Genomic DNA, 24,992 nt, shown 5'->3' with positions numbered 1-24,992 from the left:
CTCTGTTAAAAAATCAATTTAATAGCAAAAGAGATTCTATTTTGATAGTAAAGGAGAAATGCAGAATATTATTTGTGTCATTAACATGAGAAATGTACCATACTTGAGTTATTTTTACGTCAGCAATACTTTCTTTACGAGTGGCCTTCTCAACACCCAAACATTCGTACTTAACATTAATTTTTCTTCCATTGCCTATATAATGTGGCCTTGATTATTATTTAAAATGGCAGTAACATTAATATCAAACCAGAAATCGCCCATATTTACCAAGATCCCTGCCACTGCATAAACTCACTGTCTTGTTCAACCGAGTTTGATAAATCATATGGAGTGTCAAGGGGTTGTTTGCAATTGCATTCATTTTGCAACAGTTCAGCGAAAGCAAGCCGAGAATTAAACATATAAAGGGGAGATTATACTCAACTCGAAAAAAGAAGGCACCAAAGGAAGAATTTTAGGTGCCATGGCGACGTGGCGCCTGGGATTTGTCTTAGAGATATTGTTCAAAACGCTGACCACCAAGAACACAGCATCGTTGGCTTCTGGCACATTAAAAAATTCCAGCAGGACAAAATTCTGACACCCCGGCATCTGTCAAGAACGAGCACTTTTTATTTTCAGTGCAATGCAGGTACAAAGCTAACTGGCGCAACGAACCAAACAAAATGCAATTACCCTGTAATGAGCCACCGGAGACCATGAGTCCCTTGTTACAATATACTTAGAAGGTACCCCTGAACAACCTCCCACAGTTTGTTGGCGGAGATCGGCTTCACCCTGCAGAAAATGTACAGGATTAAAATTATATTTATTATAATACCATGTCATAAGTTCTCTAATTCATCTATGAGGTGAAAATGGGAATTAACCTTTTCACTGCTAATATGCTGAGCGACGATCAGAACCATCCGTGCTGAATTTAAAAAATATAATGTTTAAAAATATATTAAACATTTGAAAAGTGGGCCAAAATAATAAGAAATACCATCTCAACTGGCAAAAGAATTCCACAATACCTTTCTGCTTTATTTTTTTTTTGCACAAAAATTAAGGACGGAGATAATCAGGATTGTCTATTAGAGCCAAAAATACACTATCCTACAAGAAGTTTGATATTCAATCACTGATATCCGAGTACTCATCTTGCTATTCAAGAGTATTCACAGTTTTTATAAGTTTGAACTCTGAAAGCACTTGCCGTCTACTACTTGAAGGCTTTTTACAAGCCCTGGACGTAGGTGTATTTCGGGACTGCCAATCTAGTTTGTGTACCAAGCTGAGTGCATTTTTTCAGATAATTAACTGCAGATAGCAGTAAAATGCAGTGTGCATTTTGACATATGGTCCATTATGTTCCTAAAAGATTTAGCTTGCTGCCACTCATGTTTGAAAGCCAAAGGAAACTCCAAAGTTATAAATTTCCTTTTCAGAAATTTAGCTAAAGTTCCCAACAAGATATCTCGGTCGTAGCAGTGTAAGGATTAATCCAGCCCAGATGAAGTGGTAAAAGTCAACAGGCATCGCTTTTAATTGCCCACCTGAAACTGAATCTATAACACCTGTCTGTACCATGGCAATCTTATGATTTTGAATGTTGGCCAACTACAACAAAGGTAGAACATCGACTAAGCATCATAGAAAGGTGGTGATTATTGTTTAGTTTAAGGGAAAGTAAAACCAAGCAACCATCCACTCTCAACTCTATAATTCAGTCTTCTTCCTACTGATGATGACAATGACTGCTGCTTAAGAATTAAGATATCGGAGAAGAAGAGGGAAGGGCCATGAAGGGCAGAAAAATGTAGGCCTTGCAAATCTAATACTCTTCAGGTCAGAAGAGAACAAGGAGTAACCAAGGGAAGTCAGGTAGAAAACATGAAAGTGGAACAAATGCCAGTTGTGGATAAGAGACCAGTGGTCACCAATACATTTTTTTTTTTTTTTTTTTTTTTACAATTTGCTTTACATCACACTGACTCAAATAGTCTTATGCCAACAATGGGAGATGAAAGGGCTATGAGTTAAAGGAAAGTGGTCATTTCCTTAATTAAGGTACAGCCCCAGCATTTGCCTGGCATGAAAATGGGAAACAACAGAAAACCATCTTCAGGGCTGCTGACAGTGGGGTTTGAACCAACTATTTCCCAAATGCAAGCTCACAGCTGCACGCCCCTTACCACAAGGCCAACTCGTTCAGTACCAAACTCACTCCCAAGTTGAGAACCCCTGGAGGTCCCCTTTTAGATGCCTCTTACAGCAGTTAGGGGATATTGTGGATGTATTCTACTGCCGTAACACTCAAAGCAATTGGGAGGGGAGGAATAGGGTGCTGATGACACTAGGAAATATAAAGTATCTGAATTACATATTTAAGACGAACTATACAGAAATTCAGGGTGGTTGTATGATTATGTAATAAATACTGGGCAATTCAGGCAAGCAGAAGCAATAAAATTGTACCATTATCAAGGAATTTAATGAGATTTCAAAGCAAGGAAGCAGGATATAATTTAGGGGGAAAAAAACACTCGCAGACTACTATGCCAACTGGAGAATAACAATTCACCTATGAAAAAGTGGCAGAGTTCCAGAAAAGTTGTGTTGTTTGAAAAAAATTTTTAGGCAGATCAAATTTCTGTTGTTTATGTGTTGCTCATAATTACCATGAAGAATCTATTAGTGTTCCATTATTTCAGAGTTCATCATCATCATTAATGTTTGGTTCTTAAAATTTCAGTTCAATCTTGTGTGTGACAATGTCTGGCTGAGAGCAACAGCAGATGCACTTTTTATGCTGGGAGATGTCCTTGGAGCCCTTATATTTGGTGATCTCTCCGATAGGTTTGTGGCTTAGTCATTATATTTTTTTTATATTATTTACTTTCTTAAATAACATAGTGTGACGTTTAACCACTACCAAAAAGAAAAAAATCAATACTCTATATAAGCAGAGCCATCATAAAAATCAATTGTTAAAAAATTTCAAATATTTCACAAAACTGGATTCTAACGTGGCTGAGATAGTCAGGTTTTGAAAGGCAGGAAAAAATCTTAGCACTCCATGTCAAGCAACAAAATTACGGTAACACAGCTGTACGAAATTTCCAGTGGAATTCTGCTTTCATTGTCAGACAGCACCATATTCTTCATCATCATCATTTCCCTTTATCCAGCTGTAGCCGGGTAGGGGCAAATATGGTTCCTCTCCACTTTCTTCGGTCTTTCCACCACTCCACCTTCAACACTGTGTCCCAGTCCAGGTTTCTTTCTATAATACTGCGTTGGATTGTATCCTTCCATCTCAGTCGTGGTCGTCCATGGCCTCTCCTTCCTTGCATTTGTATTTCCATCACCTTTTTTGGCATTCTTTCATGACTCATTCACCGTATGTGCCCAAACCATCTTAGTCGGCTCTTCTCTATTCTATCATTGATTTTTTTCCACTCTAATTTCTTCCTGGATTTTCTCATTTCTTATTTAGACAGCATTATTATTATTATTATTATTATTATTATTATTATTATTATTATTATTATTATTATTATTATTATTATTATTATTATTATTATCATCATCATCATCATCATCATTACTGTTACATTGTTTTGGTGGATCAGCAGAGGTGAAAGAAGGTGCAGGCTGGAATGGGTCTAACTACGAGGCCGAAAGATGAATTAAAATTTCAATAAAGGTTATATTTTAAAAACTTAACAATTTTCACATAAAAATTTCAGATTTTAACAAATAACAAGTCAAATCAGGTACAAGACCAAGAAAGCCAAGATTTAGAGAGACTTTAACAATCTGGGCCACAAGCTCTAATTTTTACAAGCTCTCAGCTCACAACCACATATTACCAAAGGGCAGAAATCCCCTTATAACGTGGAGCCCTTGCTCCCACCTTTAAATCTCAAGCCTCTCTGAGCCACATTTACCACAAGTAAGAGAGCTAACCCGCTCTCAATTTTCCGAGCCTATCAAAGGTAACAACCAACATTACTATCAACTGCCCTCAAGGCACACCTACAAAGAAACAGGGGTATCTTGTACCCAATCTACTGGGCCTTCGTGGAAAAGAACAGATTAATTAAATGGTCCAAAATACCAAGATGAATGGAGGCGTTGCTTGCACTCCTACATGAAACCTTATAAAACCTAAGGGGCACTAGGCCGATGACACAGGGGCTATTCCCAAACTAGGGAGGTGACTCGTATAAGAAAATTTTAATACATTAAGCGTAGAAAATCGGTTATGAAAATGTAGTCACATCAACTCAAAATTATTACATACACCTAGACCAATACTTTAACGCCAGTCACAATCTCAATGAAATCTCAGAGAAACCCAACATACTCTTCGATCTATTTATCACTTTCCTCAGAAACAATAATGCAGCCAACCAAAACTCAATCCTAAATTTAATCCGAGACAATTACCCTTTCTCCCGCACCCTTCAGCCCCACCTTAAGCCCTCTTCCCCTCCCAAACCACCCCCACTCTTCCTAAGCCATATATAATTTTATATGTGTCATTTCACATTGCATTCTTCATTATAAGGACTTACTGTTTTCCATGATTATATAATTTTTACAACACTAAGCCCCCTTTTATACTTTGTTCCAAACCTCTTATGTATGTTCCTTGTATATTTATTAGCTATTACTCACCTGTCCCATACTAACATCTCTGTTCATTTACTACATTTACTACATTCACTTGTTATTCCATAATAATCTTACTGTTAAAATTAACATGTTCTTAGGATTTCATCAAGAGTGATCTTTGCTTTGATATGGCTGATGATGACCCCTAGATGGGTTCCATGTAATTTTAAAACATTGTGAATATATTTTGTATTGAATAGGTGGAAACCTTTACTGTGTTGTTACTCATATGCTGCTGAAATATGGCGTCTGGGGGTGTCGTGCAGAAAGGGTATGGCTACGGGTCGCAGGATGTCATGTACGTAGGTCAAACTGGTCACAGTGCCCTGGATACACATCAACTGTGATTTGTGGTTGTACCCAATAGCAACCCACACCGTAAGGCCTTGAGTTGGTGCTGTATGTCTTGTGTGAATGCAGTCAATGTGATGCCTCTTCCCCTGTCTGCAGTGAACCAAAATGCAGCCATCGTTTTCAAACAAACAGGCATCGCTTTTATCGGAAAACACTATCTGCTGCCTTTCCTGTCCCCAGTGACATCGTTCCATACACCATTGCAATCTAGCGTGTTTATGCAAATTAGTCAAAGGTAGGCGGAGAAGTGGAAGGCACGCCGATAACCTACACCGCAATAATGGCGACGGACTGTCACTCCTGATATTGTGTGATGTGTTACACTGTTCTACTGTTGCTCCAGAGCCGAGGAGGAGGACGCAGATCTGTCCTACAATGCCCTTCAGATGAGGTGTCTATCCTTTTCGTGGGGTGATCTGGGTGGTGCGGCAAGACCCATCTCGCCGTGTTCTACGGCCTTTTGTGAACCATTCTGTACACACACGCTGCACTGCCAAAACACTTCATCCCACACGAGCAGCAATTTTCTGGATGGATGCATCACGTTCTCTCATGCCAAAAATGCGCCCTATTTCAAACTCACTCATCTGACGGTACGGTTCTCGCATATGTCTGCAAGACATCCTGCACGTCTGGTCAAGTCACACTGATCCATTACCTTCGATTTATAGTAACAACGAGAGCCGCAGGCACATTTTACCAGTCGGTGGTGGTGCACCGAGATATCGATGTGAACCCTGAACCTGAGGGCCGACATGGTTCAAATGCTAATCATTTCTTCAGAACATACTAATGCACGAGTCCTGTGAATATGAAATTCCTATTTCTAGTCTTTCAAGGTGTTCTGGTTTTTATTAACATGAGTGTAATTAGGTTACAGGATCTTTGACCGGTTGATGGAAACCATACCAATGGAACAATATGGATTAATACCAGGGAGTTCTATAGCACAAGCAGTCCACTGTGTACTTGAATGTATTGGAGATTCAATAAGGAAACCAAAAGGGCATGGTTTCGCTGTATTCATCAGCTATACAAAGCCATTTGATGGGGTAAACCATAACATCCTCATACAGAAGCTCGAAGGAGTTTTAGGATCTGAAGATCATTTCCTTCAGTTAATAATCAACATCAGTCAAGAGACATCAAACAAAGGAATGGTGTACTGTAGTACAAAAGGTAGTAACTTGAGATGTGAATAGGTACTTATATGCAGATGATATGGTTATAGTGAGCAACAGCAAGAGCTCATTACAGGGAGCGTTTAATTGACCAGTGGAATGGTCTCAAAAGAATGACATGCATATAAACCAGAATAAGATGAAGGTCATGAAGGTCCAGAAAGGAAGGAAACCAAACAAATGAAGTAGTCAAACCTTTCAAATATTTAGGGGTAACTGTACAAGTCACAGGATTCACTTTCATAAGACACACTAAAGATAGAACAATGGCTGCAATAAAAGCTGCAATGGAAGTTCGCAATCTCTCTTCTTTTTATTCTCTGCTCTTTTTTTTTTTTTTATCACACTGACACAGATAGGTCTTATGGTGGTGATGGGATAGGAAAGGGCTTGGAATGGAAAGGAAGTGGCCGTGGCCTTTTAAGGTATAGCCCCAGCATTTTGCAGAAAACCATCTTCAGAGCTGCCGATTGTGGGATTCAAACCCATTATCTTCCAAATGCAAGCTCACAGCTGCGCGCCCCTAAGTGCACGGCCAACTCACTCATATTCGCAATCTCAAATCCCTTTCACTAAGAACAGCAATGTCATTATTCAAGCTGAAAATTGTACCAGTAACATTGTATGCAACTGAGGTAATATGGGCATACCTTTCATACAGATATCTGAAAACTTTAGGCAGAACTAATATTTTGCTTTCTTTTTACAAGTTGCTTTATGTCGCACCAACACAGATGGGTCTTATGGCGACGATGGGGTAGGAAAGGCCTAGGAATGAGAAGGAAGCGACCGTGGCTTTAGTTAAGGTACAGCTGCAGCATTTGCCTGGTGTGAAAATGGGAAACCACAGAAAACCACCTTCAGGGCTGCCGACAGTGGGGTTCAAACCCACTATATCCCGGATGCAAGCTCACAGCTGCGCGCCCCTAACCGCATGGCCAGATACGTAAAGAGAGCACTCTGCATCTCAAAGTTTTCACCAAATCAACTTGTATACCAACTAGCAAGAACATCTTCCTTCATAGAAGACTTGATGACAACTTACAATCTGACACCAACGTCAGCTGCCAAAAGGTTCCTGGATGAATGGCTCCAGAAAAGTGCAGAAATAGGCACAGAATTCTTTAATACTCCCATCATGAACAATGATGAATGGAAAGCAGCCAATTTTGAGCTTCATCACCTCTATACGTGAGGAGCAATTTACGCCTTCCATCACCGTATTTGTAATAAGAAAGGTTTTTATCAGGTATACAGCAACTGTGTTTGTGAAACCTGCAGCTAAAATTGTTCACTATACCACCTGTTCGACTGCACACAAAGAACACTTCCTCTTTCTCATTATGCAAAATATGAAACCTTGTGGTGACAGTGAATTTCTACATTTTTGAAATCATATATACACACTGTGTCCCTTATTTTTTAGGTATGGCCGAAAGCCCATATTCTTCACATCGTTAGTCTTACAAATAGCTGCTGGCCTCCTCGGCTCATTTGCTCCTGAGTATATCAGTTATGTAATTGCCAGGATGGTGATCGGTGCAACAACAGATGGAGTTTTCCTCATAATCTACGTGATAGGTAAGAATATTTTACTGCCTTCTTCATGGAAGATGCAGTAGAAAATGTATTCTATCATCAGTTCTATTGCAGGTATGGAGTTGGTGGCACCAAAGAAACGGCTATTAGCAGGCATGCACTTCATTCTGATGTTCAGTTTGGGATATGTGCTTCTGACAGCCATCGCTTTCTTCGTACGGGACTGGAGGATGCTCCAGATAGCAGTCACTTTACCGGCCAGCCTCTTCCTCTGTTACTGGTGGTAAATATATACTGGCAGAGAGACTATGACGGTGTATGTCACTTTATTCACAATTCAACCTCAACTGTAGCTTGATGACATTACATAAACAACACCACAGACCAAACCAAACAACAGATGCTTGGAAATGAAGGTGCTTAGTGCCACATCAATATCTCGTGTACATCCCTTGGACAGCCACAAACACTTGTATTCTTGCATGTAATTTTACAATATAATAAGAGGGGATTAAAAAAAAAAAAAGAAAGGCAAAGTCATCTCTGTACAGACCATGAAGACCCTTGGAGGGGTGGAAGGTAAAGGCTTCCACTATCTGTAACCTCAGCACTTGGTGGGATAGAGTGGTTAGTTTTATGCCCGGCCACCTTTGCACCCAGGAATTAACCTGGAACTCATTTTTGGTGTAGGATGAGTGAACCTCAGTGCCATATGCACCTCCAGAAGTGGAAATCTCATTTATTAAATTTTTTGATTTCATGACGAGGAATCAAACCCACGTCCTTCCGGGTGGACCGAACTCGCCTTCACCGCCTTGGCCAGGCATCCCCTATATAATAAAAGAAAGGATCCACCTAATCAATAAATAATTTATTCTGTGATTAATTATACATCACAGTGTGGTGTGGGACTAGTTTCGACCAAGTATTGATCATCTTCAGCCACTCATAGTAAAAAAATTGACAAAGTATTAATCGTATTATAAACAAACAATGATGAAACATGTACCTATAAATATCTTTGTGCACTTAAACATCATCATCATCAATGTCCCACTCCAGTTGCCCAGGTGTGGTTTTATTAAACATAGGGTGATATATATATTTATTCGTTTATGGCCGTTAGAGACCATGTTAGGTAACAGTTACATGTTTCTGGAAGCCTTCTTCACAGCCCAAAACTTTAGCATCCTTTCTCTGGCAGCCTGTCTTCTTTCTTCCGTCCACCCACGGTTAAGTTTCGGTTCATCATGGAATCCCCTGGAACTTGTCGATCACTCACCTAAACTTTGTTCGGTTTGAGATGTCTTCTAAATTTAGTCCCACCTGTGGAGATCCTTTCTCACCTCCCTGAACCATTTGTCTGACACTTTAGCTCTGCTGTCTAGTATTGTGAAAATCCTTTTTGTTAGTCTCTTCTCATCCATTCTAAATAAATGTCCATAGAATTTAAGTCTCCGTTTTCTCATGGACTCAGCCTTTCATTGTCATGGGAAAGTTCTTCCCTTCATCGCAACCTATACTGTCCATCCACAATCTTTGGACCCATTATTTTGTGAAGGATCTTTCGTTTGAATTTCTCAGCTTCCCTCAGTCCCACTTTCCCCGTCATTTGGAGGCATTCACTAGCATACAGACATTCCGTTTTAATCAATGTATTGTAGTGCCTTAGTTTAGCTCACCTGGAGATGGCTTTCTTCTTGTATACAGGATATATCCTATGAAAAGCCGCAACCATCTTGTCCCGTCTGGTGTTGTTTGCTTCTCTTTCATTAGTTTTCATTTTCACTATTTCACCCAAGTACTTAAAGCTATCAACTCTTTCTATTTTACCGTGTTCTGTCTTCAGGTACCAAGGGGCTATTTTGATGTTTGTTATATATTTCGTTTTTTCTAAAGAAATCTGTGGTCCTGCTTTTTCTGCTTGTAGTTTTAGTACATTCAGCTGTTCTACTGCTGTGTTAGTATTCCTAGATAGCAGTGTGAGGTCATCAGCAAAGGCAAGGCAATTAATCACGACACCACTTTTTGATCCTCCAATGTATATTTTGTTAAGTAGTCCTTTTCTGTCCAGTTCTTTTTTCCAATTCCCAGATAATCTTCTCCAACACAAAGTTGAAAAGAATTGGTGGCAGTCTATCACCCTGTCTGACTCCTGTTATAATTTCGAACTGCTTGGAGATCTCTCCCATGAACTTAACTTTCGAATGTGTCCCAGTTAAATTCTGCTTAACAATTGCCGTCGTTTTGGCGTTGATTCCAAATTCCACCAATATACTGAATAGCACTTCCCTATCAACTGAATCATACGCCTTCTTGAAGTCTACAAAAACCCCTACCAGATCCTTTGAGAGATGATTCTCTAGTACACGTTTCAGACTCCAGATTTGATCAATGCATGATCTTCCCTTCGTAACTCCCGCTTGATACACACCTAGTTGGTGATCCACTTTTTCCATACGTCTCTTCTGTAGTGCTTTAGACAGTGTCTTACATGTGACAGGTGTGATGGAAATGCCGCGGTAGTTGTTACGATCTGTTCTATCACCTTTATTTGTGTAGAGGATGAATGACAGCATTTTTCCAGTCTTCAGGGATAACCTCCATTTCCCAGATCTTTTCCATTTCTTGCCTTAAAATTGTGATTACGATTTCTCCACCACTTTTTAGCATCTCTGCTGTGATAGAGTCTTCCCCTGCAGCTTTGTTGTTCTTTAAGTCTGTAATTATTTCATGGAGTTCTTTTTCGTCGGGGGGTTATTGAGTTTCCATTCCATTACTTTGGATCCTCTTTTGGACATTTATTTTTAAGGTTTTTCACAGTTCAACAGTTTCTCAAAATATGTAGCCAATATCTCACAATTTTCATTCTTATTCACAGCTCATTTTCCATCTTCCCTTCAAAATCCCATGGCAGATGGTTGATATCCATTTATGTGCTCTTTAAAGGTCCTGTGAAAGGTTGTAGTATTGTCCTTCGTAAATTCCGCGTCAATACTTCGGATTTCTTCAGATATTTGGTTCCTTTTGGCTTGCCGGAGGGTCTTTGCTGTCTGTTTGCATACCTCTTTGTAAGTCTCAAATTTATCTTCTGTTTTATCTGCGTACCATGTTTTATAGGCTGCAGCTCTCCTGTCAATTGCTACATCACAGTCTGTGGTCCACCATCAGTGTTTGTGAGTTCATCGCAATGGTGCAACATCCTTAGCTATATTTGCCATATTCTCTCGAATATCCTTGCAAGTCCCCATTTTCTTCTCCCGCATATGTCTTTGAAATTCATTTCTGTTTTCTTGAAGTTTTCGTGGTTTACTTTTATTGACACATTTGGAGAGGGACTCTTCTTGTTTAGCGGTAACAGCTTGAATTTTATGCAGGTCAAGAAGCGATCACTGTCAAGATTGGCTCCTTTCTGTACTACCATATTCATAATTTCTTTAGTGTTTCTCCTTGAAATTGCAACATGGTCCAGTTGATATTCACCTAGGTCTTTCCATGGAGCGCACCACGTTTTCTTTTCCTTGGCAGTCTTTTGAAGTACGTGGACATTAATTTAAGATCAAAAGTCTCACATAAGTCAAAAAGTCTCTTCCCATTCGTATTTGTTCTGGTGTGACCTGGATAACCACCTACTATTTTTTGGAACTGACGTTCTTTCCTGACCTGCACGTTGAAATCACCCATCAGAATTTTGACACGATTGCTCGGTGTCTTTAGCAATTCATTCTTCAATTGATCCCAGAATATTTTCCACCTTATCAGGATTTTTTCTGTTGTCTTCATTTATGGGGGCGTATGCAATGAATAATGTGTATCTTTCGTTTGCACACTTCAGTGTTAGAGTGGAGAGAGTGTCAGAAAGAGAAGAGAAGTCCATTATGGAGTCAATAACTCATTTGTTTACACAAAATGCTGTGCCAAGTTTCCATCCAGGTTTACCCTTAAGGATTCTGTAATTTTCTGAATCAAACGTATTAATATCAGTAAAACATGTCTCTTGCACTGCTAGTATTAGGATATTCTGATTTTCCATTTCATCCAAAGTCCGTTTTAATTTCCCTGTCTGAAGTAGAGTCTGTATGTTGATAGTTCCAAAATAGGGATGTTTCTTTGCCCATAAAATTTGTTTTTGGTGAGTCGTGTTTGTCGTTAGCACGTCATCAGTCTGGCTACCAGATGGCTCCGACTCCATCTTGGTACAAGCTCCCCAGAATCCGAAGGCTTGTTTGCGCCGCAACGTGGATTTCCATTGCTGGGTACCACCTGGGGTGGTTTTTCTTGAAAGTGTTTTCATCACACATAGTGTTACCTCATGGTAATGCTTGGTGGGACAGATTACTCTGTCCATGGTTAGAACTATGGTTGTTAGCCGTAGAGCCAGTTCTTCCACCTTCTCACCCGTTGGGAAATATCCTCTTCCGCCATCGAGACCGTTGACTGTAGTCCTTTTCGCCTCAGTTGATCTGTGGGTGTTTATTTGGCTAAGCCATATTCACACCTGTCCTGTATACCTACAGGAACATTCCCTATCAGCCATATGGGACACGCCATGTCAGGGTTGAGGCCCTCCTCCCCAGAAACATATGGTGATATATGATGTTAAAATCTTAAAAACCTTAAAATGTGCACAAAAATGTTTTTAGATATTTGTCTCATCACTGTTTGTATATAATATGATTAATACTTGGTCAATATTTTACTATGAGTGGCTGAAAATGTTCAATAATTGGTCGAAACTAGTCCCACACCATACTATGACATATAATTAATCACAGAATAAATTATATACTGATTAGGTGGATCCTTTCTCTTATTATATTGTAATTGCAATTGTATCAATATGGATCAAAATGAAGATAATATCATAATATTCTCACATGGAGATGATCATAAAGGTGATGAATATCATCCTGCAGAATAGTGTTCCAAGCCTCTCGCACCTTATTTTTGCAACTGTGAAAGGTGAATGGTTGACTGTATAGACTGGGTCAGAAGTCACCAATCACATCCCAAGCATGTTCAATGCGACAGAGGTCTGGGGATTGTACCGGCTAAGGCAGCTGATGAACACCATGTATGTAGCAGTGTGTGCATGAACATTATCCTGCTGAAACAGTACATTACCTTCCTGTTGGAGAAAAGGCAGTAGGACAGGTCGAATAATGAGCTGAATGTAGAGGGCACTTTTTAATGAACCCTCCATACACACCGAAAGGTGAAACGGAATTGAAGCTTATGTGCACCACACCATAATGCCACAAACTGGACCTGTACACCGGGGGGGAATACACTCAGGAAGATGATGCCCACAAGACTGACGTCAAGCACATAAATAGCCATCTGTTGCATGGAGGCAAAACCTGCTCCCATCATTAAACACAACACAATGCCATTCCATTCTCTAGGTGATCCTTGCCCGAAACCACAGGAGGGGTGGATGACAGTGTTGTGATAGAAGAGAAAGCAGGGCAAAAGACATTAACTGTCACAGTCCTGCTGCAAGCAGATAGTTCCCAATGGTACGTGTGCTAGTGCCACATTCCCTCAGAACTCTACTGAAGATATATTACAGTCTGCCAGTGATGTTAACAATACACTGACCTCGACATAGTCTGTACTATGCAGCTATCCCCAACCTGGTTTATAGGGGTAGGTCTATTCAATGAACCATTGTTGATAACTCTGCTAAACTAGAGATGCATCATAATCAATGTGTGCATCAATCCGCTGATATGTCCATCCTGTCTTGCAAAGACTCCCAATGCGAGCCCTCTCAAACAGCTATAATTGCACAACAGGGGCACACAACTATCTTCAAGTCATGGCTATAGTTTTAGCCTATCAATATTAGGCCATCATCAGCCACAACTCTGTGCATTGCTAGGAATCATCAAATAAGAACTACCATCGCCCAGGCTCTCAGAAGAACCGGATTCACTGTCCATGGAGAGATCCTTGGTTTGGCAAAGAATGGAAGCACTCGAAGGATCGCTGTAATTGCTTACAAAGACAACAATGTAGGATATATAATCGATCCAACCGACTGCTTCGAATACTCCGTGAGTCAACCTATCGTCAGGTTGACTGATCGTGAGAAGAAGAAATTATACGAATCCACAGTTCCTTTTCAAAAGGAAGAATACAAGCTAAAAAGATCAAAGTCATGGGCTTGCTAATCGGGAGTAGGGGCACCATACCTAGAAAATTCGTTGAGTTTTGCACGGCATTCCACCTGCCAAAATCCTTGAGTATTGATATTGGACTTTCTGCCATGAAATCGTCAATAAGTATTTTAAGAAACCACCTTCGGTAATTTGCTTTCAATAGACGTCTATGTATTTTTCTCTGTTACACAATATCAGTTGGTATTGGTTATACTTTGTCATTTAGGCAACTTCTAAATTGAGAAAGTGTTACTATGTAATAAATACATACACTTAAAAAACATAATCAACTACGATCTAATTTAACATCAAGCTATTCTATCTTAATTTTTCACCAATTGCTTTTAATTGTATACAAGTGATCAAAAAAATTTTTTTCATACATCTTCAAAACACTGATTTATATTTATTGAAGTATACTAACAGATCATAAAAATGTTCAACTGTTCTGTTATATCCTCAAGACAGCAACTTATTTTAGTGGATACTGAATACTGGATCAGAACTATTTTGAAGTAATATGTTATCTATTTTTGTTATATCTATGGCCAGTGTTTTAATATCTTATGGCTGATGATGGCCTAATACCAATAGACTGAAACTAGTGCTATGATTAAAATAAACTGAAGTACTATTTTTATATTGTATTGATTAGATGGATTACCTCATTTGTCTACAATTATATTGTCATCAATACAGAACATGAAAATTATAAACTTTGATTTCATGGCTATAATCTGACTGCTCCACACATAAACGATATTCAAGTGTCCAGGCACGCACGTTACTATCTGATGCAAGGATGGACATTGCATAACGAAGTGAATGGTACCACGCCATCTGTTGCCAGCATTCTCTAAATGTTCATCAGTTTACTGTAACTACAATCCTCCAGCATGTAACTACTGTACCCATGTTCAACAGGATAATACTCTTTAGGGTCTTGCAATTTTCTTCTACCACTTCCAAACGGATTTATGAGAAGAATCTAAGTAGAGTACAAGCATCTCATATATAGAGAGAGAAGCATGAAAAGAACACATAATAGGATGTATACAATGACAGGTCAGTAGAGGAGGAGGGAACAGCAGGAAGAGAATAAAAGAACAAAAATGAAAGTACAAAAATAGGACAGTCTCCACATCTTCACACACTGCGCTCTCCTAATCCGTGCCAACTATTACATATTCATTTTTTCTCAGTCCCCAACAATCTTGTTTCTGCTAATATGCCTAGTCTTTTACCAACAGTATTAAGCTTTATCTCATGCCCCCTTCCTTTTCTTATGTTTGCCTGACATTTCTCTTATCCCACACTTCCCACATCAAGATGGAAGATCTGTCAAGATGATCCCTCAAAGAGTGCTGATACCCACCCTCCTAATGAAGCAGGTCAGCATTCTGAACCATACAGTGTCACTCTTATCAACTATGGATTTCTTTTTAATGTTTTGTTTTCCTTGAAGTGGACAAGTATTCTCCAATTACTCAGCACTTCAGTGTCTTGCCATCACAAGACCACGTATTTAAAATGTATGACTTCAATTAGATCTTAGCTATTAATATGGATGGTTATATCAATGTACAAGCCATACTGCATATCATATTTACTGGCATATAATAACCCCCTTTTTCCTGTTTGTGTTCTAATCTTTCTTATGACTTCATTGTGTCCTTTATTTGTACCCGTTGGGTACTTTTTCTCCTTCTGTGTCTGTCCTGGTTTGTAGCCTTTTACCACCTGCATTCATCTTTATCTTTTGTCTCTTTTCGTCTTCTCAGCCTACCTAGCTTTCTACCCATCCAACGCTTCCCACATCAAGACTGAAGATGAGTGTAGATACTTGCCCTCCTCATGAAGGTGGCAGGTAGAAGCGAGCTCGCTGGTGGCTAAGAAGATCTGGGAGGGAAGAGCCTATCTATTTGAAGATGTGGAGATTGTCTTTGTCCTTATATATTTCCATGTTAGTCCTCATTGCTCCCTCTTCCAATGCTAGTCTGTCATTGATTTATTCTATTGTGTGTTCCTACCTTTTGATACATTAACTGATAAGTCACTTTTTTGTTCATTGCTATTACTTAAGGTGATTACAATATCATGTCCAACAGGGTAATTCCTGAGTCGCCACGTTGGCTGATCACGAAAGGAAAAGTGGACGAGGCTCGCAGCTTACTCCTTAAAGTCGCGAAATGGAACAAGGTAAACATTCCAGAAAGCACCATGGAGGACATCCTTCAGCCACAAAACCAAGACTACAAATCATCTGTGTTCGACCTGTTACGTTGGCCAAACATGCGCAAAAACTCTCTCATCCTCTTCTATATCTGGTAAGATGGACCTCTTTTACATATAAGTTTTGATTCGATGAAAGATCAAGTTTCACAGCACCAAATGCCAATCAGGCACACTAAATCTAAAGCTCAATAGGGAGAGCATCAGACAGGAAATACCAAGGTTGAGGGTTTGGTTCCACTGATGTCTGGTTGGCTATTTTTGTTCTGCACTTAACATCTCTTCAGAAATATATACAATAAGTCCTTCCTCCATGGCAAACAGCAATGGGGTGGTAAGGAAGATAACAAAGTCAAGGTTTATAGTCCAATTCACTACCGTTCTTGTACTATGACTAGGCTGATAGGACAACAACTGCACATCCAGGCCAGCACCTGACGATGCTAGAGAAACTGTCAGTCCTTAGTAACTTTCATAAACCAAACCCCATGGCGCAACAGCCCCGAAAAGCCTTGGCCTACCAAGCGACCGCTGTTCAGCCTGAAAGCCTGCAGATTATGAGGTGTCATGTGGTCAGCATGGCGAATCCTTTCTAGACTGCGGCCCGCTATCTCACCATCAGATAGCTACTCAAATATAATCACGTAGGCTGAGTGGACATCGAACCACTCCTCAGATCCAGGTAAAAATCCCTGGCCAGGCTGGGAATCGAACCCAAGGTCTCCGGCTGAGAGGCAGGCATGCTTCCCCTACACCACGGGGCCAGCTATTAACTCTCATACTGAACTCGATAGCTGCAGTCGCTTAAGTGCGGCCAGTATCCAGTATTTGGGAGGTAGTGGGTTCGAACCCCACTGTCGGCAGCCCTGAGGATGGTTTTCCATGGTTTCCCATTTTCACACCAGGTAAGTGCTGGGGCTGTACTTTAATTAAGGCCATGGCCACTTCCTTCCCGCTCCTAGCCCTTTCCTGTACCATCGTCATCATAAGACCTAAAGCAACTTGTAAAAAAAAAAAAAGAAAAAAAAAAAAGTAACTCCCATAACATGTGCAATTAACATGTAAGTATGAACAGTGCACGTGTATGAAAACTTATCAAAAGAGGGTATAGGAAGGTCCACCTATACCCCGTTTTGGTAGTGATCAATCGTCAATATGGACCATAATGAAATGTATTCCTTATATACAAGACCTACTCGTATGTAATCTGTGGGCGGACTGTTGATGAGGGCGCTTTGTGTAACATGCTCTATGCTGGACCAGCGAGAAACAATGAAGTGGTAGATTCTGCACTAGCCAAGCATGAGTAGACCTGATTCACTCAAAGGAGGCAATATAACATGATGCCAGTTCTCCTCTGACTTTGATAAACTGTAATTTGTAGTAGTGTACTGCACCATACTTTTTGGCTTATTATCCTCCTTATCATCACCCTAGTTACTTGCCTGTGTTTTGCCACAGAGGAGAGACTTGTCCTGTATGTACTCAACACAATCTAGTAGGCTGAAAGTCTTTTTCAAGTACAATGCAATCGTAAAGACTAAATACTCAACGAAAATACCTTTGTTTGTTAAAAGTAAAATAGACTAGAAAGTAAGTTGTAAGCTTGGAAAATTCAGGGTTTTCAAAATAAAGTACGGCCAGCCACAGAGACCTTATAATGAGCTTCCGGTCAACACAGTTAACACCTGCCACTAAGTGGGCCAAGTGTCAACTAATTACACTTCCCAAACAGTCCGTTCCCGAAGACAATTTACTATGTCAACTGGGAGGAACTTGCTTACTAAGAGCTCTCTGCTGCCAGTAGCATTTTAATTTGAAAGTCCTGTATAAGTAGTACTTAAAATCTAAACAATCCTAATTCGTTGGCCACCCATTTCATGCCCAAGGTTTGATTGTCGATGGTTTCCACTGAACACTAACAGTAGCCATCAGACATACCATCAATTCAAATATTAATGCATCTTACTAACTGCCAACAGGTTCGTCAACAGCTGTACATACTATGGTTTGTCATGGAACACTTCCAATCTGGCAGGCAATGCATACATCATCTTTGTGATAGCCGGAGCGGTTGAGTTCCCGGCAAACATACTAATTCTGCTTACCCTTAACCGATGGGGACGAAAAATCATACAGTCTGGTTCCTTGATCATCGGAGGAGTTGCACTACTTCTAACATTGGCTGTTCCAGTGGGTAAGTTCTCCTCCTCCTCCAGAATGTTGGCGACCAATGTAGAGTAATTTTTACTATTTTGTGTTGTTATATCATGGGTGATGAATGTTCTGCATCTAGGATAATCTCTGCCTACATTCCCTTCTATCTTGCCTGTTATGATCTGTTGCATCAGGTTGTATTTGTTATTTTTGAGGATGTGGTTGAAATAGGTTACTTTCCTGTATTTTGCAAGGGATTTTGCAACACGATGGAGTACTTCCTCATTGGTGATGTGTTATATCTATGAGACCTAAAACATTCTACAATATGTTCACATTTGAAAGGCCTGTATCTGTTTACTGATGAAGCATTCCGTGTCCTTATCATTTGACATTGTAAAGCAGCACTGATAATACACAACAATTTACGAAATGTCAATGAGTTTCAAATCAGGGATCACAGTTCCACACAAGATGTTTTGATTGATGATTGATGCTTGTTATTTAAAAGGGGCATAACATCTACGTCATCGGCCCCTGATGGTACGAAATGAGACGAACTGAAATGACAAATTAAAAACCCAAAATCCTCCACTGACCACAATTCAAAACATGAGGACGAAGAATGAATGGATGGACATGAATTTAAAACGATCAGTGGAACCGTCCCACAGTGCCTCACATGCACAGAAGCTGGCGTAAAACAATAGTAATACTGACCAAGGGACTGCTTCTATAGTACGATACTGAATCTACGATGCTTGTAGTCAAAAGGAGTCCAAAATCCAAGTCATCGGCCCCTCATAATGGTACTTATCATTAGAAAAATAGAACCATGGTATTTGTCATGTTACGGTACTAATCAAGAATAGCGTAGACACACATTATGGTACTACTCACAGGTAATGAAATTCACACATGTATTACAGACCTGCTGTGTTTCGCACATTGCAGCACCATTGACAGGCAACGCAAACCTATCATAGATCTGTCTCTGTCTTATCCTTGGCTTTGACAATATGAAAGTGACTGAGGTATGAGCGATGCTAGTAATGCCAATCCTTATGCAGCCAGTCCCTGCTATGAATGGTGTGAAAATGTTGCTCATAGGGTCAGTTGGTGTATGCATTTCAGTGGGCTTGGCAGACTGATATGTAATAGCAACTCTGGCTCGGTGAGGAAAGCAACGGGAAACTACCTCACTCCTCATTTCCCTACTACGCCTCTTCAGTGATGCCTAGGCCATCTATGACAGCTGATGGCAGAGCTGTTGAGGATCCCACCAGCGGTATCGCTGACGGACTGAACATACATACATTCTTCGTCTGCGTCCCCCACCCACAGGGGGTTATGTGTTTGGTCCGCGAGAGCTATTTTATTTCCCTCAAGTCCACCGGCAAGCCGGTTAGGACCCCCCTATCTGCCAACTGGGACGCGCCACATGGGAATATCACCTCTCCCCCGGCTACGCCAGCATAGTAGGTTCGTGGACAACATGTTTTAATTTCAGAAACACACTTCTTGCAACGCCAATTCTTAATTTGCCCATCTAGATCCCATTCTTGTGTTAGCCAACATCCTAGGTAATTGAATGGGACACGCTTTCAGTAGTGTGTCCATCTACGGTAATAACAACACTGGTGATTTTCTGAGTGTTTATTTTAAGGCTTACTTTGCTGATTCTATTCAAAAAAGATTATAGGCCTTCTAAACTGTCAACAAGTATCATGGTCTCATCCACATAGCGATGGTATTTCTTTGCTTTCCAATAATATTGATACTGTTGTGTACAAAAACAAACAACTGTACAAACACAAACTTATTTTTATTGATTCACCAGTTTACAATGAAATGGCGTATGGCTTTTAGTGCCGGGAGTGTCCGAGGACATGTTCAGCTCGCCAGGTGCAGGTCTTTCGATTTGACACTCGTAGGTGACCTGCGCGTCGTGATGAGGATGAAATGATGATGAAGACGACACATACACCCAGCCCCAGTGCCAGTGAAATTAACCAATGATGGTTAAAATTCCCGACCCTGCCGGGAATCGAACCCGGGACCCCTGTGACCAAAGGCCAGCACGCTAACCATTTAGCCATGGAGCCGGACACCAGTTTACAATAATATTCATTCACTTTAAATTGCACTGAAACTAAAGGTTGTTCTCGCTGGTGACCATGAAAATTAACTATGTACATTATTTACAAAACGGTGCTTATTAGTGGGAATGACTGTTGTCAGTTCCTGAGTGTGCTTTAAGTCACAATAATATTCTCGTTGCCAGAACACAAATATGAGGGAAGCCCTATCTTAAAGCACACGAAATCAAGAGTAAGGAATTAAGTCCTTCTGTACAATGTATAATGGGACATAGAATATGTCACGAGAATGCTGAAAGCAAAGAAGACTACAGTGAGAAAGAGGATGGGAATGTCTCCTTCCAAGGTTACGCTTGCGTGCACAGTGGTGAAACCTCACGACCTGTGTCAGTCCACCTGTCCAGACCACATTTTCAAATAGGGGATACCCTTGTAGACAGGTTGGCATACAGCAATGTTTTGCAGCTCATCCTGCATGCCAATTTATATTGAAAATTGGTGTGACGTCATTATCCAGCACTGCACTCTTCTGTGTTGACTGTAGATGTAGGCATGGCACGCAGTTCAATAAGGCCGCTACAACGGATACCTTTATCAACTTCATCAAGGGAAATTAAAAAAGTATCTTGAGGATATAACTTAGAAAGGATGGGAAAGAGGACAACCTTCTGTCGCATTCCTTTCATATCTTGATCTCTTCAGTAATGTGGTAACATTTTATACTGAACGCTGTCATCATTCTTTTCTTTTTTTCTTTCTTTTTTATAATTTGCTTTACGTCACACCTACACAGATAGGTCTTATGGCGACAATGAGATAGGAGAGGGCTAGGAGTGGGAAGGAAGCGGCCGTGGCCTTAATTAACGTACAACCCCAGCATTTGACTGGTGTAAAAGTGGGGAAACCACAGAAAACCATCTTCAGGGCTACCAACAGTGGGGTTTGAACCCACCTTCTCCCGAATGCAAGCTCACAGCTATCCAAATACAGTTGCAAAAGATAACGGACAACAGGGGCTAAGATACGTACGTATTAAAAAATTTCCAAATTTATTAAAGTGACAGTAGAGGACTAATACATTCATGATTTGTACAAATTTTTCCATAACATCACCAATTCATAATCATTGACTAGTTTGTGCAATGTAAACAATATTGTACACATATGCACATGGTTTAAAGTGATTTGATAGAATCTTATAGGCGAAACATGTCATTCTTTGTTTAATAGTTTCTATATACTGTATATTATATATATATATATATATATATTTTTTTTTTACACGTATGTTACATTGTTATATATTACATTTTAATTTGTGTGATTGACAGACTGATAAGCTTTAAAGTTACAGTTAACAGCTACCGCGACCCCAACCACACGGCCAACTTCCTTCGTGTCATCATTCTATAGCAGAGACAATTTAGCCTGGAAGTTAACTGATGTAGTTCCGTTTTTGTTGATATGTCATCATGTGGCCTCCGGGGAAGCTTGGTGCAAGTCTTTCCAGTTAACGCCCATGAACGACCTGTGATAATGAGGCAGGGAGAGGGTGAAACCCAGTGTCAGCACACAATCTATTCCTGTCACCAGGGGGTATGCTCAAGCCCTAATGTCTCCATCAACTGCGTCATTCGTCCTCACTTCATATGAACACTGCAGAGAGGTTTGGAAGTGAATCCAGGCTTTTGGTATCCAATGAAGTATTAAAAATTGTATACCACCACCTCTCCTGTCCTACTGGCGAACATTCTGGCGGTGAAGATTTTTTCAACCATCAAGATTTGAACAGCTAATCACAGCTCATTCGTGCGATAGAGAGCAGGGTGAGAGTGAGAGAGTACACAGTGAACGTGCTGTTGCTATCTCTCTCCCTTCAATATGAACAACTGTTTTGAGCACTTGCCATTACTTAATACGCAGAAAGAGTATATTTCTAATAGGATAACATATCGTATTGTAACAAAGATGTCAGCGAAATTCTCACACTCAACACAGAGGAAAACTCAGTGTACAAGAGCCGGCGGCACTGGCTATTTAGGCCACAGTGTTGCCAAGGCGTGCAAAGTGATGGACAAAATACAGAGCTAGGGCACTTCAATGCTGGCTTAACGCAAACGTCTCCCCTGAGAGCCAGGCGAGAAATGACCTCTGGTCCCCATTCAGCAACATTGGGCAATCTTCACTTCGATTGACTCATGATGAAACTCTCCCCTGTAGAGATTAGAAAACTACTGGTCTTGCAATACTAGGGACAAAAGGGCAGGAGGGAGTTATTCAAAATTCACATTTCTTGCAGGGTTTCACTAGAAGTTACTTGCCGGGCTGAGTGGCTCAGACGGTTAAGGCGCTGGCCTTCTAACCCCAACTTGGCAGGTTCGATCCTGGCTCAGTCCAGTGGTATTTGAAGGTGCTCAAATACGACAGCCTCATGTCGGTAGATTTACTGGCACATAAAAGAACTCCTGTGGGACTAAATTCCGGCACCTCGGCGTCTCCGAAGACCGTAAAAGTAGTTAGTGGGACGTAAAGCAAATAATATTATTATTTAAAAGTTACCGAGTTTTACTTGAGAAGCCATGAAGGCGAGTGAACATTGTTGTGCAGAGCAACAAGCTCAATCTATATAACTGTAAAATATGTGTACATAATCTTCAAGGTTTAATAGTTTTTGCTACCAGAGTGTTTCTATATGCCCTGATGTTTCATTTGAGGCACATGTATGCCACAAGCGAAACACCCATGATGGCTGGTAATTTAGTAGGTCAGTCAACTTTTGTCACCAGCATATGCTTCAAGACATATGAGAACCAGTTGATAAGAAGATGGCATGAGGTTCAGAGTTATTGGACTTCGATAAGGGCATGATTGTGGGCTCCCTAGCAGGGAAATTACAGTGAAGTCAAACAGGCCAAATCAACAGTAGCATTCTTCCTGCATAATTGGAAGGATGGGCATTGTGCCAATGGTACACGTTCTGACCGACAGAAATCACAAGAGATGTTAGAAATGTCCTTTCTCACAACTCTGGCACCTTTTTACAAAATTTTCTTTCACGCGCATCAGTTCAGATTTCAAAATAGAGTTAATTTCTCTCCCCTATACCCTTCCAGTTCTTCTAATGTGTGGAGGTTTTACCTATACACATGATGTGCTGGCTATAACCTCCTACTAACTACCCTATCTTCAAAAATTTCCCCAATAAAATTTAATGAATTTTAATTTTTACGGCCTCATCATACTAATGTGTTGAAAGTCTGTTTGAAAATGCAATGACTCAGCAACTGTATGTGTGACAGCAGTCTTACCAGAAATATCCCAATTAACACTCAATATCAGTTAGTTGTTTAAAGAATGGTGTACGTTATTCCTGTAAAGTTCTGCATTAACGATATCTGCAAAAAATATCGGTCCCATTATCCTGTATGCAATTACCGCGCACCGTACTCCGATTTTCTCATCATGTAATGGGGTTCCCTGCACTTAATCATGTTTCTCTGAGCTGCACCACTGGTTATTCTGCATCGAAACAGGGCCATGTAAATGGAATCCTACTTCATCAGAGAAGATTATTAAATGTGGATCAATTACTCCATCATCAACATTCCTCAACATCCAGTTTGTCCGACTCGTTGGCTGAATGGTCAGCGTACTGGCCTTCGGTTCAGAGGGTCCCGGGTTCGATTCCCGGCCGGGTCGGGGATTTTAACCTTCATTGGTTAATTCCAATGGGCCGGGGGTTGGGTGTTTGTGCTGTCTCCAACATCCCTGCAACTCACACACCACACATAACACTATCCTCCACCACAATAACACGCAGTTACCTACACATGGCAGATGCCGCCCACCCTCATCGGAGGGTCTGCCTTACAAGGGCTGCACTCGGCTAGAAATAGCCACACGAAATTATTATTATTATTATAACATCCAGTTACAGAAATGCACTAGAATCTTATTAACACATTATAGCAATTCAAGAACAATCGTTATCTTGTACGATTTCAATTTTTCGAGTTTGGTAGCTTGCCACAGTGAGCTCCGAGAAATTGTGATTCCTAGTGATAGCTGTCACACAGGTTTTTTTTTTTTTTTTTTTCAGGAGAATGTCTAATCATTCTCCAAATTTGACTACTTTCTCCTCGGTAAGCATGCGCAGCTTTAATCTTCACTTCTTACCGAGAATCAAACTCATTTCCCTAAATTTATTTACATTTGGAAATTATAATGAAAATCGCCATCAGTTTCCCTGCAAGATAATGTAATCACATACAAATTGTACATAAAAATCCATTGTTGTAATGTGTACTTATCTCCAGGCATTATTACTGTAAAACATATAATCCAAAGACTTGTAACATATAAACACTCAAATCACTTCCAAACTCAACACAAGCTTCAGTGAACTGAGGAACGTACAAAAGTAAGCCAAGGTCACAAGGTGTGTGAGCAAGCTGCCACTCTGCTGGGGCTTGTGGACTGGTTGGCCAGCTCATTCGTGAGGCCCGTTGTATTTATCAGTGTACTTGTCATTAGAAAAAAAGTAGCATTATTAATTGGTAATGCTTATTCTTCAATGCCAAATATGCATTGGGTATTCT

At 40.3% G+C, this 24,992-nt stretch overlaps 1 protein-coding gene and 1 long non-coding RNA gene across 2 annotated transcripts in view; one reads left to right on the top strand and one right to left on the bottom strand.

Annotated features, from left to right (window-relative positions):
- The window catches only part of LOC136882094 (uncharacterized), a 278,314-nt gene that overhangs the window by 215,749 nt on the left and 37,573 nt on the right, over positions 1-24,992 (bottom strand). The gene's annotated exons all lie outside the window — the stretch shown is intronic.
- Positions 1-24,992, top strand: part of LOC136882216 (organic cation transporter protein) — a 40,967-nt gene that overhangs the window by 3,448 nt on the left and 12,527 nt on the right. Inside the window, exons 3-7 of the mRNA XM_067154778.2 lie at positions 2,741-2,844; positions 7,630-7,784; positions 7,857-8,025; positions 16,015-16,233; positions 18,121-18,335. Of these exons, the coding sequence (XP_067010879.2) occupies positions 2,741-2,844; positions 7,630-7,784; positions 7,857-8,025; positions 16,015-16,233; positions 18,121-18,335 (862 nt within the window). The remainder of the gene's footprint in view (positions 1-2,740; positions 2,845-7,629; positions 7,785-7,856; positions 8,026-16,014; positions 16,234-18,120; positions 18,336-24,992) is intronic.

The sequence above is a fragment of the Anabrus simplex genome, chromosome 10 (assembly GCF_040414725.1).
Source record: "Anabrus simplex isolate iqAnaSimp1 chromosome 10, ASM4041472v1, whole genome shotgun sequence".
NCBI classification, from domain to species: domain Eukaryota; kingdom Metazoa; phylum Arthropoda; class Insecta; order Orthoptera; family Tettigoniidae; genus Anabrus; species Anabrus simplex.
This window is presented reverse-complemented; position numbering and strand designations above follow the sequence as displayed.